The 16,915-nt window shown below is 36.1% G+C and overlaps 1 protein-coding gene across 2 annotated transcripts in view; it reads right to left on the bottom strand.

Annotated features, from left to right (window-relative positions):
• The window catches only part of tafa3a (TAFA chemokine like family member 3a), a 108,319-nt gene that overhangs the window by 16,640 nt on the left and 74,764 nt on the right, over window positions 1-16,915 (bottom strand). For both annotated transcript variants that reach the window (XM_051897019.1, XM_051897018.1), the window contains one exon: window positions 15,293-15,405. In XM_051897019.1, the coding sequence (XP_051752979.1) occupies window positions 15,293-15,404 (112 nt within the window). In that variant the 5' untranslated portion in view covers window position 15,405. The remainder of the gene's footprint in view (window positions 1-15,292; window positions 15,406-16,915) is intronic.

Below are 16,915 nucleotides of genomic sequence, written 5' to 3'. Positions count from 1 at the left end.
TGTTTCAAAAACATTTAAAAAAATTTTACAGACACACACATTTTTCTGCCTAAGGAAATTTCCTAACTAACCTACAACTGTAGACCAAATTTTTATGCCAAGAAGCAAAGCTACAAACTTCAACAACCAAATATAAATAAATAAAATAATAAGTGCAGCTACATTTTTAGATGACATGGGTGGTCAGTAGAGGCAGCACAGGAAATGCTCTTTAACTCAGTTCAGCACAACTACATTGAGTTGCACATTACTAGCACATTCGGCAAGTTGCGCTGCAGGAAATGAGTGTACTCTTTTTCCTCGACTCTATGATCAAGCTCACTTTCACTCCATCTGTCCTAACACTTATTACTCAGTGTGACTGCAGCGAAAAGAAAGAGAAATGCTTCTCTCCTTTTTTTTTTCTGTGACCAGAGAGAGCAAGTGAAGCAGAGTGGCAACCCAATTACCATACCATCGCTATGGCAATTTACAGCAAGTCACTTATGAAATTGTTATGAGGCGATAGGAGAGCTAGCCATCTGCGGTCTGCAGAAATGGAAGATCAAACGCTCCGTCTCGACGCCGCACTGGTTACCTGATCAGAGGTGTTTGGGTGTGGGGAGGGGTGAGATGGTCTCTAAAAAGTCTAAATGAATAGATGTCACATCAAATGTTCTTTACCGGGTCAGAGCTTTGACACAAATACGCTGTGTTTTTCCTTGACACAAGACGCACGCTGATAACCAACGAGCCGTGGAAAGCCCGGGCTGGGCTGCTGACAGCAAATTTTCGCCTGCAAGATATGGCCGTTCAGGTTCTGCTGAAAAACAACACACATACAACGGCTAAAGTACCTCTGTGGTTAGCGAACGCTAATATGAAGTCAACACTCCCAAAACAGGAGTGAGTCTGGGCAGAGGTCTAAAACCTCATGCTGGTGTAAACAGAAACTGAAAAGCACACAATAGAAACACACATGAATACCTGTAAATCATAAAGGCTTGCTTTTTGATGGTACTGTATGCTAGCTGTCTAGTCTGAGAGTTGTTAGCCCAAATTTGAATATTTTTTCCCCCTGTCGTGGAATTTTTTATATATTTTTTTTAATTTAATTAAATTTTATATATATTTTGAATTGATATTTTATATTTATGAATTTTATATATATATATATATATATACTGCCGTTCAAGAGTTTAGGATCAGTGAGATTTGTAATGTTTTTAAAAGAAGTCTCTTATGCTCACCAAGACTGCATTTATTTGATTATAAATAGAGTAAAAACAGTAATATTGTGAAATATTATTACAATTTCAAGTAACTGTTTTCTATTTGAATATATTTTAAAATGTAATTTATTTCTCTGATGCAAAGCTGAATTTTCAGCATCATTACTCCAGTCTTCAGTGTCACATGATCCTTCAGAAATCATTCTAATATGCTGATTTGCTGCTCAAGAAACATTATTGTCCCAAGTATTGAGAATGCTTCTATTATGCATTATGCATTACAATATAAAATATTCAACAAAAAATTGTATAATTGTATACCCAAGCTCATATCTTAAGTTATACAATACAAAATATGAAGAAACACTTTATTTTACAAATAATAATGGCACGGCAGAATAAATTAAATTTCATAATTAAATTATTGGAATATTTTTATACTTCAGAAACACTATGGTTTTTAATTGAAATTCTATTGTGCGAACACAAATTCTTAATATTTTTGCTAATAACAAGGTACAGTCATTTAATTTCCCAGACAGCCTTCTGCAAATAAACATTACAACCCTTTAAGCACAAGTCAACATTATTAATAAATCCATTTCGCTGATGATGCCTTGAGACATCACCAGCGGCATCATTATCATTTAACACAACCGGAGTTTTCCGTTGGCATTATTTTTTTTTAAAAACAAATGAGTGATTTTTCCCTAATTATCGCATTAACCATAATGCGATAATCAACAAATCTGCATTTACATGAATGCCTAAACAGTTTGAGAAATATTATTTTCGCATTCTGGGTCAACACATAACCACACAGCTTAATGAGGCAGGGATAGTGATTCCAAAATACTCTACAGATCATTGCTTACCATTCTCCCTCTGTAAATATCATTCATCATAGCAGTATCCATTTGAAAGATCTCTCTGGTTCTCTTTCCTTCCCCTGCTGTATCCTTTCCCAGACACCAGGGTGCACATAGTGGTCAAGCCAAAGGTTTGGTGACAGATTGCTGTAGCTGACAGATTCAGAACACATCGGCCAAGGGCTCAAATGAACCTCTGTCCAACACCATCCATCTCCACATTGCGCCATTAATGGCTGCCCCTGATCAATGGTCCTCCCTTGAGGAATCACACACCTATCTCAGTCAATGGTCTCTGAATGTTATTACATTTCAGTTGTTGTGAAAAAGAGCAACACCCTGAAACTAATAGAGTCGCTGTCACTGTTTGACACGCACTTGGCAAATAGTGGATGAAAGTAAAGGTGAAGAATACTGCTATTACAGCATTTCAGAAATGCCATTAACTCTAAAGAAAGGCAAAAAGATCTGTGAGATTTTAAATCCATGAATTTTTGTGAAGATACATATTAAAATGTTAATAATTTTTACCAAAATATGAAGATCCTAAAAATTGCATGTTATTTTTATTTAATACTGTCCTGAATAAGCTATTTCACATAAATTTTTACATATAGTCTACAAGACAAATAGCTGAATTTATAAAAATGACCTCGTTCAAAAGCTCACATACCCTTGATTGAGAAACAAAATGCATTAAGAATTAATTTATTGAAAAATAACGTGCAACTTTTATGATCCCTCTTATTTTGTTAAAATTATTAAAGGTGCTGCATGTAATTTTTTTGACTGTACTAAAGCATAAAAATACCATAATATCTTAGCAGAGATTTAGGAAACATGCTAAATTCAAATGCCCGTTTCTCTGAAAAAGAAAGCTACAGTCAGGTATTCTACTTTGAAATTCCGTGTCTGAATGCCTGTTTTTGTTTTGGTCTGTGTGATCCCGCCCACTGCCAATTTACCCAATAGTATTTCCCCGCCCCTGTGTTGCCAGCAGAAAACACACGCTGTCAGCCATGGAAGCCAGCAAACAAACCAGGTCAGAGATTGCAGATTCTACCCATCCTAAAAGCCTTGGAATCAATCTAAAAAGCTCTACGATGAGGCACATTAAAATGTGGATAATTACTGGAAATGTGTTTACAGAGTAAGGCTCGTCGTAACGCTTTCCAATGTCAATTGAGCTCAATCCTGTTGCATGTCCCCAATCTGGCAACCTGCTTGTGTATCAAGTCTGAGGAGGAGGGGGCGGGGGAAACAATATATTTTAATTTGGACTGCAGTACCCATTTCAAACACTAGCTGTCAATATTACATACTGCACCTTTAACATTTTTGCAGATTCTGCAAGGGGTATGTAAACTTTTGAGCAATTTATAATGATTTATTAAATTTGATGACACTGACATTTAATTATAAGCAGCCATATTATATGGGCTTTTCAATGGATGCCAATAACTAGTAAACTAGCAAAGTGAGCAATGGCCACTATAATTTCAATATATACTGTACAATGGCCTCAAAAAAAATTAAGACACTTAAAGTCGGCATGAAATGGAAGTTGTGATCATCTTTTCTTCCCTTTTGTGACATATATCCAAGTAAAACGGCTTCTCAAACGAAAAAAATGGGCGGGACTTGATTTTGTCCATTGGGAATTGATTGGTTGGTTGCGGTGTGCTATTGGTCGATCTCATGTGAGTGACAGGTTACCCCGCCCTCGAGCCGAGACAAACATTTTCAGAAAAGAGACTGAGGTGTCAATGCAAGAGGGAGGGAAAGTTATGAAGGCACATGAATTTAAAAAAAAAAAATTGTGCATGGATAAATCATTTATAATAAATAATGCATTATTCCATAAAAAACAATTTTTTCCATTTTGATTTCATGGTCACTTTAAATCACAATTATGTTATCTTAAATAAAATATCAAACAAAGTGCCATTGTTTGACTACCACATTTGAGAAACAACCATTTTTTGCAATGTTTTGCTTGAAATGTGCATATTTCTTTAATATAAATTATAATTGGTTTGATATTTTGTTATATAATACAAAAACATTCCAAAATTTAATTGTAGCTTATGTGTCATGTTACTTAATGGGGTCACTGTATGTGATGTAGAACAATACAATTGAATTATTGCAATTAAAATCATAATATTCAATGTTATAAATTAACTAAGTAATATGTTGTTAGATAAATAAATAGATAAATATGTAAATAAGCAAATGAGCAATTAAATAAATAAATTATTTGAAAACAGAAAAGGCTGTTGGTAGATTCTAAAACAAACACAAGGGAGAAATAATGCTTCTGTTAATCAGCCAAGTGGGTATAGTTAGTTATTGATCAATATTCCTTAAAATGGCCAAACATTAGATGATACATTAGGCAAAATTTATATTTATTTATTTAGCAGATGCTTTTATTCAGAGTGATTTGCAAATAAGGAATAAAACTAAGTAGTTTCATAGTAAGTTAGTAAGTTGTGCTGTAATACAAAGTTCCGTAGGTACATTATGTTTACGCTTGAAAATTAGCACTTATATATATATATATATATATATATATATATGTCTCTCCATAGTTAAATTGTGCCCTGGCTGCTCTGTAGTTAATTTGGGAACTGAGGAGAGAATTCTACTTTTCTCACTTCTGAGACTTTTATTACACCTGCCTGTCTGGGTGTTCTTGTCTTGTCTAGCTTTCAAGACGATAGCTTCAATATTTAGTTACTTTCTCCATCCATTAGAGAAGCATCCAAGGTCAAAAACTTGCATACCATTCACATCAAAGCACCTGACACTATCAGAAAATAAAGGGAGGAAAGAAATGAAAAAGAAATGAAAAGTTCTTTATAAAGGCTCGATATTACTTTATGGCTTTAACAGCACATTCTAGCTAGTCCACAATATATGAAATTATGATGTGATATCACATGAAACATACTGATATACATTGAAATATGCTCAAAGGCTACTTAAATGGACTACTTTTATGGCACATTGTCAGTTTTGGAGCCACTTTCAGCCTAATACCTCCATTAGCAGGGAATTCTGTGTTCGTTTTCCCGCGTGCTCTCGCTCATTCCGAATGCATCCTCTCACTACAGTCATGTTTGCTCTAAATAGCATGCTGTCCCCACCCTCAAAGTGTCAGTAGTGTTTTATATCTCACATATGCACACATACACACACATACACTCTCCTCTGAGCCTGCAAAACATGACTGACAGGAGAGATGTCATCACACATGCTGCCGTGGAAACAAACAACACCAATCAGCTTCCTGTGCTGTTGTCTACAGACCGAGGTGGAAAGGAAAGCCATGCCCATGAACTGAAATAAACACAACTCTCTCTGATTCAGAATCGTTTAAAATATAGTGCATGTTCCACATGAAATAAATGCTATATTAACTGGAATGTACTGTATTAAAAGATTTTTAGTTCAATTATAGTGCAATTTCTCAAATGTAACTTTGAGATTTGAAGGTTGTACATCTCTGTAGGCAATATTTTAGGATAGTTCACCAAAAAATAAAATTGTAATTATGTACTCACCCATTCCAAACACATTTGGTGTTATTTTCCAAGGTCCAGAGTAGATTGTCAACCAAAACCATGGCAAAAGGCATAAAAAACCTCCATGACTAGCTCTGACTTATTCAACTACGCCATTTCGGGTCAAGGTGAAATATTGCAAGTATTAATTGTTAATCGGCCAAATTACAATGAGTGTTGAGCAAAGCTGCCGCCAGCCAGAGGTGAAATATTACAATTATGAATTCTTAATAGTCTAAATTACTTTAACTGAGGTCTGTTCAAGAGTCATTAACCTACTGAATGGTAGCTGCTGGTCATAATTAATTCACATTTGAGAACACCACATCGCTCCCTGACACTGAACATTTTGTTTTGCATAATTTAACCAGCATCACTTTTCTAGTACTATCACTGGTCACTGTGGGTCACCAGACAGGGATTAGGCTGCATGTAAGATATGAATGCTAAATTAATCACAACAAAACTGATATGCGTCCACATTTGAGAGCGAATAATGTTTTTGTTAATAGGACTACAAAAGATTATCACATAACAAATGGACCCTTTACATAGACTGTGATGACGTGTTTCCACAGTTATCAACATCGCAAATGTAGAAAACTTTTTAATATTTTCATTTTTTAAAAATGTAATATATATTTATAATGCTATAATTTGTGTTATATTATGTAAATTACAAAAAACGAATTGACACTGCTGCATGAGAGTTTCTAATACAACAGCTATATTTTCACTGTAAACCCTAATGCTCAAAATAATTAGTTGGTTTGAGTAGGGTAAACTTAAATTAAACAAATTAGTTCAATTTAATGAACTTTTATGAGTATATAGAACTTCCTTTTTCTTTTGAGTCCATGAAACTTGACACATTTTAAGCAAAGACTATTGAATAACACAAGACGCATCACTCATAATATTTTGAATGGGGGAAAGTGCAACACGCAATATGGCGGAATAAGTCCCGCCTTCTAAATAAGAGCCAATCGCCAATTGGTAAAGTCATTGCATCACTGCAGCGGCCGTTAGAAGCTTCGGTTCCTATAGAAACAATCAGACGTGCACTTCCTATAGAGACATGCACTTAGAACTGCGCACACGCATTAGCTTGACCCAGACTGAAAAATACAGTTTTTTGTCATGGTTCGAGCGTTTAGAAACAAAATTTATGATACAGTTGCATGTCAGATTTTCTTGGTGATTTCAAATATGAAATTTAATCGAAAGCTTGGCAAACAGCTTTGGAGAATTTGATGTTTCCCCATTCAAAGAGATAGGAGCTGCAATTGCATGCCCAAGAGGCGTTTCAAAGATGGCCGCCGAGTGAAATGAATTGTCTTAAAGGGACTTTGTTTTAGGTCATTTGAATTGTTTCATTGTTCATGAGTTAATGAGTTTATGAACATGTTTCTTTTAATTTAGACAAACTTAGACAAAGGGAGAGTAAATGCTAAAATTAAGTGTTATATAAAGTTTTTTGTGCAATATGAATGTTAAGTGGGAGATTTAGGCCCAGTTGCACAGACAGGTGGCAAGCTTAGTTTGAGAACAGAAATATGTTAAATGGTCTATATTGCAGCAATTGCTATGCTATGCTAATGATATCAAAGCATTGTGTTACCAAATAGCAAGTTAGCATTTACTGAATTATCTAGTTAAAGCTAGCCAAGTTTCCATTACTAAAAATATTTAAGTTGAGATTACATGATTTTAAGTTAAATGTATGAGCTTACTCAAATATTTCATGTCAAGAGCAAATTAAAATGTATGAGTACAAAATGAGTACTCATTTTTTTGAGTTTTGACAACTTACTCGGGTTTACAGTGTTTGCTATTGAAGCAAATGGGAATACAAAAATTATATTTGCTGTTGTCTCCTATTCACCACTATACATGTGCACTCAACTATGACAACTTCTGCTTCTGAGAACCGTGGATATGTGAAAAGGGTCTATACCTAATAGTGACTAATTAATAGTAATTCAGCAAACAGCACAACAATAATCTTACAACTTGCAGTAACGCATGCTGGGAGCTTACAGACCCTATCAGTAGCATTGTTCAGTGTTACATTTTTACTCTTTTAGGCTTATTGGGACAAAATTCAAGAGAATGTTGTTAGTCTAACTTGTGCTATTATGTAGATTCATGGTAATTCACATTTCTAAGCATCTCTGACTCAAAAGGCCCCTGTATGCTGAATAAAATGTAATTGCAGTGTACAAGATGAGTCATCAGTATTTTTGGTCCATTTTCCAGGAAGAGAAAGACATTTAAAATTAAAATGCGCACTGTATATCTGCTTTATTTTAGGAGTACACTAAACTACAGATGGTTTCTGAGTCAATGGGTAGGCCTAAGGAGGAAAATTCAACCCAGATGTTTAGACATTTGACTTCACAAATACAGGAATCTATGTTGATGTATTATGTAGAATCAGCACTGGAAATAGGACGAAACTAATTCATTTTTAATGTGGTAACATACTGGTGCTTTAATTCTTTTGAAAGTAAGACAACATTCCATAGTGCAACATTTTTAGAGAGAAACTCTTATTTTTAAATAAATAATCAAATAAATATCATTATTAATAATCATTTATTATTATTATTATTATTATACAGTTCACTCTGCAAAGACAAGACAAAATCATTTTTCTTTGAAATAATACCAAAAAAAAAAAAAAAAAATGAAATAATACCAATGAATCATATGGTATGAACTGACTATATGAACTGATAGAATTCATTTTAAATACTGTACAAGTCCCAATGTAAAACATTCCATTTCACTTGGGCTAAACTACCTATTGTGGGTAACTAGCAGAAACGAGGCGGGTAGTGGAAACCAATGAAGGGAGTCAGGGAACAAACAACCCGAGAAATCCACAAAAATCTCTCACAATAGTTCTCTCGCCTCGTCTTGTTTTTGCAAAGGATGCCTGCTCGTAAATGTCTTCCAGGATTGATATTGTATTATTACTTGCACTTATTGAGTGGGTAGTTTCAAAGGGACAGTTATTAAAGCAAATATCTTTAATTTACGATCTGGGGCCATCAATCTGTTCTAGTAATAACAGCAAGGAATTCCTTATTAGTGTTGAGAGAGAAATATTGAGTTTCCTGACATATCCTCAGCTTGGTAAAAAAAACATAACCGAAATCATGAAATGCGATTCTACAGGAGGTGTGCAAACGATTCCTTGTTTAGCCTTACTATGCAATATCGCTTTCAATATAGTAATAACAATTGACAGGCTATATAGTGAATGGCAAACTAAAATGAAACGTATCTTACATGCACTCTTCAATAAGGCAGAAAAAAAAGTTAGAGAAAGTTAAAATTCTGCCTAAAAATCCAAAGCTCAGTCAAACACCTGTCACACTTACCACCTCAAAATTAATGGCCAAAATTGCAGGGTCCTAGAACACATAAATGTGAGCCTTTTTTAAAAAAAAAAACAGAGTGAGTAATTTTAAAGGCTTCATGATGGCGATGTTAACACTCTGTTCTCAGCGCGGCCCTCTAGAACGCTGTCAGCACTTCTCTGCTAATTGCTGCCGTCAGTTAAAACCATTATGATCCCCTTTTATTCTGCCCAAAATAGAAAAAAATCATGTTGCTCAGAGTCACAGACTGACCGCCAGGAAGTCTCAATGGCTACTAATGAGATGCTAGTCATGGGTAAAAGCTTGGTGTATGAGCTCTGTATAAGAAGTCAGATGAGTTACAATGCTGGTGATAATGACATGAAACAACTTGTTTAAACAGTGCTTAATATACTTATTTGATTATTATTGATTATTACTGTTGCTATATGTTTGCTTAAAATTATATACTTACAGTTCCAGTGCAGTTTGGGCACAGCTACTCTTGCTTTACTATTACTAGCGTCCACTCAGCACTTAAGAAATGTCAATTCAATGTTATTTACATACCGCATTTTCAAAAAACATTGCAGTAATAAATAACTATATGGAAGTTAATTATGTGGAGACCAAAAAATATCTATATATCAGCTTCTTAGGAAGTACCCTCTATCTATATGAGCTCTACACACTCCTGGGAAGCTTTTTAAACTGTGTTAAAGGACTTCATATGTGCCAGACTCTTGCTGGCTGCTTTTCATTCACTTCCTTCACATTTTCTGTGTTGTTTCAAACAAATGGTCAAACTTCACCCAAGGCAAATGCCATCTATGACAACTGAAACAATTACTACTACTTGCTTTAAATGTCACATGCAGTACTTTAAGTCAAACTATAAAAAAATTGTTTGAGGACATTTATGCCATATCTGTCTGTCTACTGTATCCATATACTGTATCTGTCCGTCCATCTATCTATCTACAGTATCTATTTACTGTATCTATCAACAGTATCCATCCATCGTATCTACCTATCTATCTAAAATATCTATCTATCGTATCTACAGTATCTATCAATCATATCCATGCATACAGTATCTATCTGTCATATCTATCTATCCATCCATACAGTATCTGTCATATCTATCTATCTATCTATCCATCCATCTATTCATCCATCCATCCATCCATCCATCATCCATTCATCCATCCAATCAGTATCTGTCATATTCATCCATCCTATCAGTATCTATCTGTCATATCCATCCATCCATCCATCCATCCATCCTGACAGTATCTATCTGTCATATCCATCCATCCATCCATCCATCCATCCAATCAGTATCTATCTGTCATATTCATCCATCCATCCTATCAGTATCTGTCATATCTATCCATCCATCCATTCAGTATCTATCTGTCATATCTATCCATATCTATCTATCTATTGTATGTACAGTATCTCATTATCTACCATATCCATCCATCCACCCATCCATCCATCATCTATCTACCCATCTATCCATCTCTTCATAATCTATTGTATCTACAGTATGTATCTCTTTATCTATCATATCTATCCATTCATCTATCCATCCATCCATCCATCCGTCCGTCATATCCATCTGTCATATCCATCCATCCATCCATCCACCCATCCATCCATCCATGGTACCTATATCTATCTATCTATCTATCTATCTATCTATCTATCATATCTACAGTATGTATCTCTTTATCTATCATATCTATCTACCTACTGTATCCATCATCCGTTCACCCATCCATCCATCCATCCATCCATCCACAGTATCTATCTATCTATCTATCTATCTATCTATCTATCTATCTCTCTATCATGTCTTTACCCCAGTATACCGTGAGAAGTGTTCCACATGGTCCAGTGTCCCAGAGGAAACACTGACCTGCCCTGCAGACACCAGAATATCACAGTCCAAAAATGTCTTCCTCCTATCTTTCCCTGGAACAAGCTATAGCTATGCTATTCTACACAAAGTGCACTGAGGTGTGCACAATTTCCCTTGCAGACATACAAGCCCACTCAGTCTGTGACAAGCCAGCCAACATGTACTCGCATATGGAAATAACTGTAAAGATTATTTAAAAATGTTTACAATACCAGCAAGGAACCCTCATGTAATTTATAATATCAACCAAGAAGCTCTAAAATACCTGGAGTGAGGTATAAATGGCGTTGTTATGAAATCTACTAGCAGTAGCAGGGGCTAACTAGACCATGCTAATGAATAATGTCAACCATTATTTATCAAGACAAATAAGGTTATTATACAAGTGCAAGAGTTAAAGTGTAAGTGGGTATGTGCAATTTAACCTTGCAGAATAAAATATTTTGATGATCTCATTGACATTAAAAATTCAATTCAGTTTGGGGCCATATTTCATCTCAACATCCACAGAACATTATTCCAGAACCAGTTACATCTGTAACTTTATGACCTGCATGGTGTATCACTTCAAGCCCTGTATCTGAAGAAAAGAGACCAGCTGTCAGATTAAATCTGATAATCAGCTCTTGCAATGTAGTTTTCACGCCTCCATTATTCCAGCGTGCGTTGCAGAATCTCCCCCTGCAGCTACTGACTAACAAATCAGAAAATGCTTGATTGCTGTGCATTAATATGGAGACGCATCTATTTAAGGAGAAGAGGAGGGAAACATTCCATGTAATCAACAGCAAGAGATGATCTTATTGCTCTATGAATTTCTATGGAGAGATTTTACATTGATGCATCAGCGTCTTCAAGATCAACACAGGAAATAAACATGATATTACAATTGTTTCTCCTAGAGAGCAATAAGATAACTGGTAACTGGTGAGCAAAAGGGACATTTCTAACATATTGCTTTGAGTTTCACAAACTGAGTTTAGATATGCCAGTCTGTAATCTAAAATCAGAAATTTCAATATAAACTATTTCCCAACAAATTCTTCCAAGAACAAATGATCAAAGCTATCAATGATATCAATGCCAATTTTACAGCTCTCACTGTAGCATAGCTTCTTAATGCCATGTCAGCATCTGAGGCTATCTTCATGGCAAAAACTGAGTTACAAAAAAATACAAGAGTTGCAAAAAATACAATAAAAATAAAAACCAAAAATAAAAATACAGCAGTTAATAATATACAAGAGGCTTTACATTTACATATTACAAAAATGTTAAAACCTTTTCTGGTAAAATCTTTCTAAGTCCTTAAGTGAGATTACTAAATAAAAAATGTTGTCTACTTGCATTAAAAGCGGGACAGTCTAATAAAATATGTTTAAGGGAAAGTCTTGCAGAACACACATGGAGTTGGGTATTCACCTAATCTAGTATGACCTGCAACATCTAGTGAATACCACTTGATCAAATCTTGTTTTAAAGAAAATTAAAAGTCGTGGGGATTTTAAGATGGAGTTCAGCTCTTACTGTACTGTATGGCAAAAGTACCGCTGTAGGGCAAAAAACTCCATCTCATTTTCTCCTCCAACTTCAAAATTGTCAGACATCGCTGTTTTGCATTTTTTTTTGTAAAGGCCGTTTGACTTACAGTCTTTGCACATTCGCTTTGTAGACACTGGATCGGTACATTACTCGGTACCTACGTCACGCGTGACCTTTCCAACGTGATTACGTAATGCGTGGCGCAACCCATTTGTGGTTAAAAAGTATATATATTTAATTTTTTTACAAAATGACCGATCGTTTCACTAGACAAGACCCTTATTCCTCGTCTGGGATCGTGTAGAGCCCTTTGAAGCTGCACTGAAACTGAAAGTTGGACCTTCAACCCGTTGTACCCCAGTGAAGTCCACTATATTGAGAAAAATCCTGGAATGTTTTCCTCAAAAACCATAATTTCTTTTTGACTGAAGAAAGAAAGACAAACATCTTGGATGACATCGAGGTGAGTAAATTATCAGGAAATTTACTTAAGTAGCATTTTTTTAAACAATTTTTCAGTCAAGCACATTGAACATTGTTTTTGTCTTGTTTTAAACATAAAACTCACTCATTTTGTTAGATCTATGCATTAAAGAAATAAAATTGCCAAAGGGTAAGGAAAACTGTAATTCAAGTTATATTGTCTGAAAAAATATACTTTATTTAATTGTTTGTTTGTTTTTGCTTCTCAATGGATTTTATTTTGTTTTAATGATGTTAAGATAGTTTTACAGGGGACAAAAGCAGAGAAAAATACCAATAAGGAAAAGGATTTTGCAGCATATTTTTAAAGCAGCCTTTGTAACAAATATCTGAAACAAAGACAGATCTCAAATATTTCCTAAAATATAAAAGACCAATCTTTGAGCAACATTTTCTCTAGAAATGCACACATTTAAATTGTCCATGTTTATTAGGGAGACCCACAAAACAACTAGGACTTTATTGCATTTCTGCAAGTTTTATGTTTTTATTTATTTATCAAAGTTGCCAGATATTCTCTCATTTCCCTTGCCTCTGTTTTTTCATCTCATGCCATATCTTTCCTTCTTCCACCCAACGTTACCCTCTCTCTCTCTCTCTCTCTCTCTCTCTCTCTCTCTCTCTCATGACTAACTAATGAGTCCTGGCATTGCTGTTGTCCCTGAGGTGTTTTTGGGCTGATCTGTGCTCTCTTAAGGGTGTTCTGAGAGGTTGACTCTCCAAAGCAGCAGGAGGCCCACACTTCTCTTAAACAGCAGGGCTAAAGAGGTTTGTTTACTGGGTAACACCTTGGCCTGACCTCCCCGAGCCACTGGGAGTTACTCTGTGATTAGTTCTGTGCTAGCCTGGAGCTGAGGAACCTGCATCGGGTGGAAAGCCACTCTCTCCCCACCACAGGGTGAATGATTGGGCAACTCGCGCTGTAATCAATCACCCTTTCTACCTCCGACATACCGCACGTACACATCCACCGGGAGAAGGATGGGGCCTCCTAAACTTGTTGCTATCTTTGTCGCCGTGCCTGAAAAGCTGCATGATTTTATTTAGAGTCGGCCTTTGACTTGATAACAGGAGATTAATTGTCGCTGTTGCTTGGCTTTGTCCCCAATGGGTCTTTGCAGCTTTTGGCGAACACAGAGAAAGGAAGACACAGCCCCGCCAGGATATACGCAGCTAATGTCTGTGTGTGTATGTGCTCAAATTCGACATTCTCTTGGTCCACTACTGTTTGCCACTCGGCCCCTGTGGACGGGGTCTCATTATTGCGATGTGTATTCACATCTTATACCTTTTGCCCAGGGTTCTCCTTCACTTTGTTGCTTTCTCCTTACAATGAGATTTCAGTGACAAGCATGACACCTTCTCCTCTGGCGCCCCTGTTGGCCTGCAACTGGGCTCCACTGACCTAACGCTGCACTCCCCTCAAGAGACTTCAGAAAGAAAAGTCACAAAAGTTATTGCTTTTACATCTCAATGGTTTCTCTTAGACAGGAGCAATGAGAGTAAATGGAGATCAAACGGAGACTCAAATGGAGAACAGATCCAGAGTTGCATAATTCATTGAAATAAAACTTAAATGTTTAGTGGCTTGGTGCAATTACACTATAAAAAAACAAACATTTTTTTGTAGTTGTGAATAAAACAAAAAATTACTTGCTGTTTCTTTGTGAAATTTGTGAAATTTTCTAAATGAAAATTGTTTCAAAGTAAATTCAACACCAATTTTTTTCACTACATCAAATCGCAAAGGTTGCAATTTAATTATATAAATACACTGCCCGGCCAAAATAAAGTTGCTGTTTGGATTTTAATAGGCAAATACTTAAGAATCTATGAATGGATCGTTATTACAGTGATTATCATGTTTCTAGCTTTCTAGTTTTATGTTTGGCAACAGTTCTTCTAACTCTAACAGATAGAGTGTGTAGCTTTTCATTTCTTAAACAACCATATCGGAAGATGTTTCATGGCCATATTCCAGGATGACAATGTCAAGATTCATCAAACTCAAATTGTGAAAGAATGTTTGGGAGGGAGCATGAAGAATCATTTTCACACATGAATTGGCACTGACCTTAACCTCAGTGTAAGTTTTTGGGATGTGCTGGAGGAGACTTTACAAAGTGCTCACCTCTTGTATTGTCAATACAAGAAGTTAACCAAAAACTGATGCACCTCTTGATGGAAATAACATCACAACATTTATTACCATCAAGAGGTGCATTCATTTTTGGTCAAGATCTTGACCCAAGTCTGTTTGATAGTCTGTTTTCTCTAATGCTTCCCATTAAAGTTAATGTGTATATATTTGCATGCAACTCACCAATATGGCTGCGATGTGTTGAGGCCAGGCTCAGCTGACCCCAGAGAGACAGCAGACAGATGCCCAACAGCAGCAATCTCCTGCCCACACGCTGCAGTTCCCTCTCCCGCATCCTACAAACACACAATATACATAAAGGCTATTACCATATGATTCAATGACATATGGGAAATAACAGTCAGCAAACAGCTAATTTATCTTAAATACACCATCAAACACATGGAAATATAAGTACCATGGTTTAATAATGCTTTCAAATGGTAATACTACAGTACTTTGATATTGAGGAACAGGGCTTGTTGTTATATAGGCTATATCTCATTAACCACACTAGCATATTCAGACGATTGTTGTTGTTGTAACGACTTGTACCATATTGTGTAAACTATTGGGGCATGTTGTCACAAAAGGTCAAGATGTGTTCAGTAATGAATAATAAGCGTGGAAATGTTCAACAGCTTTTTGTAGCCAAAACTCAGGCATGTGCAAGCACTTCAATCATATTGTCTACAAGTGACAAATTGTTACATGAAATGGCTATTTTGATTTCTTGTTCATTTCAATGGAATACCATGCTATTTTTCTGTAGGGAAATATTCTCATTTTACCCCATTTGGCAAACAAACCATTTTGCAATTTCCCTTAATTGCCTCAAACACCCAGAAAATAGCCTATTTCCAGTACCATTTAAATGTCAGATTAAATATTAAATTTTATCCTGAAATGCAGTCAGTCAAACATATGACTCCAAAGCACAACATGACCCATAAATCCTCAAAATGCGAAATAGTTTAGAACGCAGCAGACATGAATCCAAACAGCCATTAATTTCCTCAAATATCAGCCATCCTTCAAATGTGTTAGCGAGTGACACAATCTCGCTCTTTGGCGGTGGTCCGCTCTTGTCTGGAAAGCACCGTAATCTTGATATACTATCAGAGGCTGCAGGCCAGTAATTCCCTCTCTGTCTTTGAGGGGTCCGGAGAGACCAGAACACACAAAAGCAATCATCGTGCCGACATGCCAAGCTTGTCTTATTCTTGTGAAGGGGGGACAACAGCAGTATCACAGGCATCTTTTCATGTCTTTTGCCAACATCTCTCCTCAAATTACAGCAAAGGCGGGCTCCATGTGAGGGGATGCATGTTTGGCAGAGACTGTGAGGCTTTTCTGCATATGTTCAGCAGTAAGTCAGACTCTGGAGGTTTCCCTGTCCTTCATTACACTAAACTAAAAGAACATTGGTTTGGTTTGTGGCCGCAGCAGAAGCATGCAAATAACCCAATTTGAGGTTTTGATCAAGGCAGGCGTTTTCTGAATCAGTACTATTTGATTAGAGAAAAAGCCCTCAGTTGCATTTTGCAAGCCAAAAAAGGACTTAAAACATGTTAATGAACACTACGTCGATATAAAGAAAAATAAAATTTATATATAGTAGGACTAGATTTCTACAGTAGTGCTTACACATTAAAAACTGACTGCCACAGCGTAGGGTGTTCTGGATGATTTCCAGGGCATTCCTATACAGCTAATAGACTTCTGAGTGGATGCCAGGGTGTTTCTATGCAGGGGATTTCTAGATGATTGCTGGGGCTTTGCTATTCTGTTGCCAGGGTGTTCTGG

The sequence above is a fragment of the Ctenopharyngodon idella genome, chromosome 6, assembly GCF_019924925.1.
Source record: "Ctenopharyngodon idella isolate HZGC_01 chromosome 6, HZGC01, whole genome shotgun sequence".
Lineage (NCBI taxonomy): Eukaryota > Metazoa > Chordata > Actinopteri > Cypriniformes > Xenocyprididae > Ctenopharyngodon > Ctenopharyngodon idella.
This window is presented reverse-complemented; position numbering and strand designations above follow the sequence as displayed.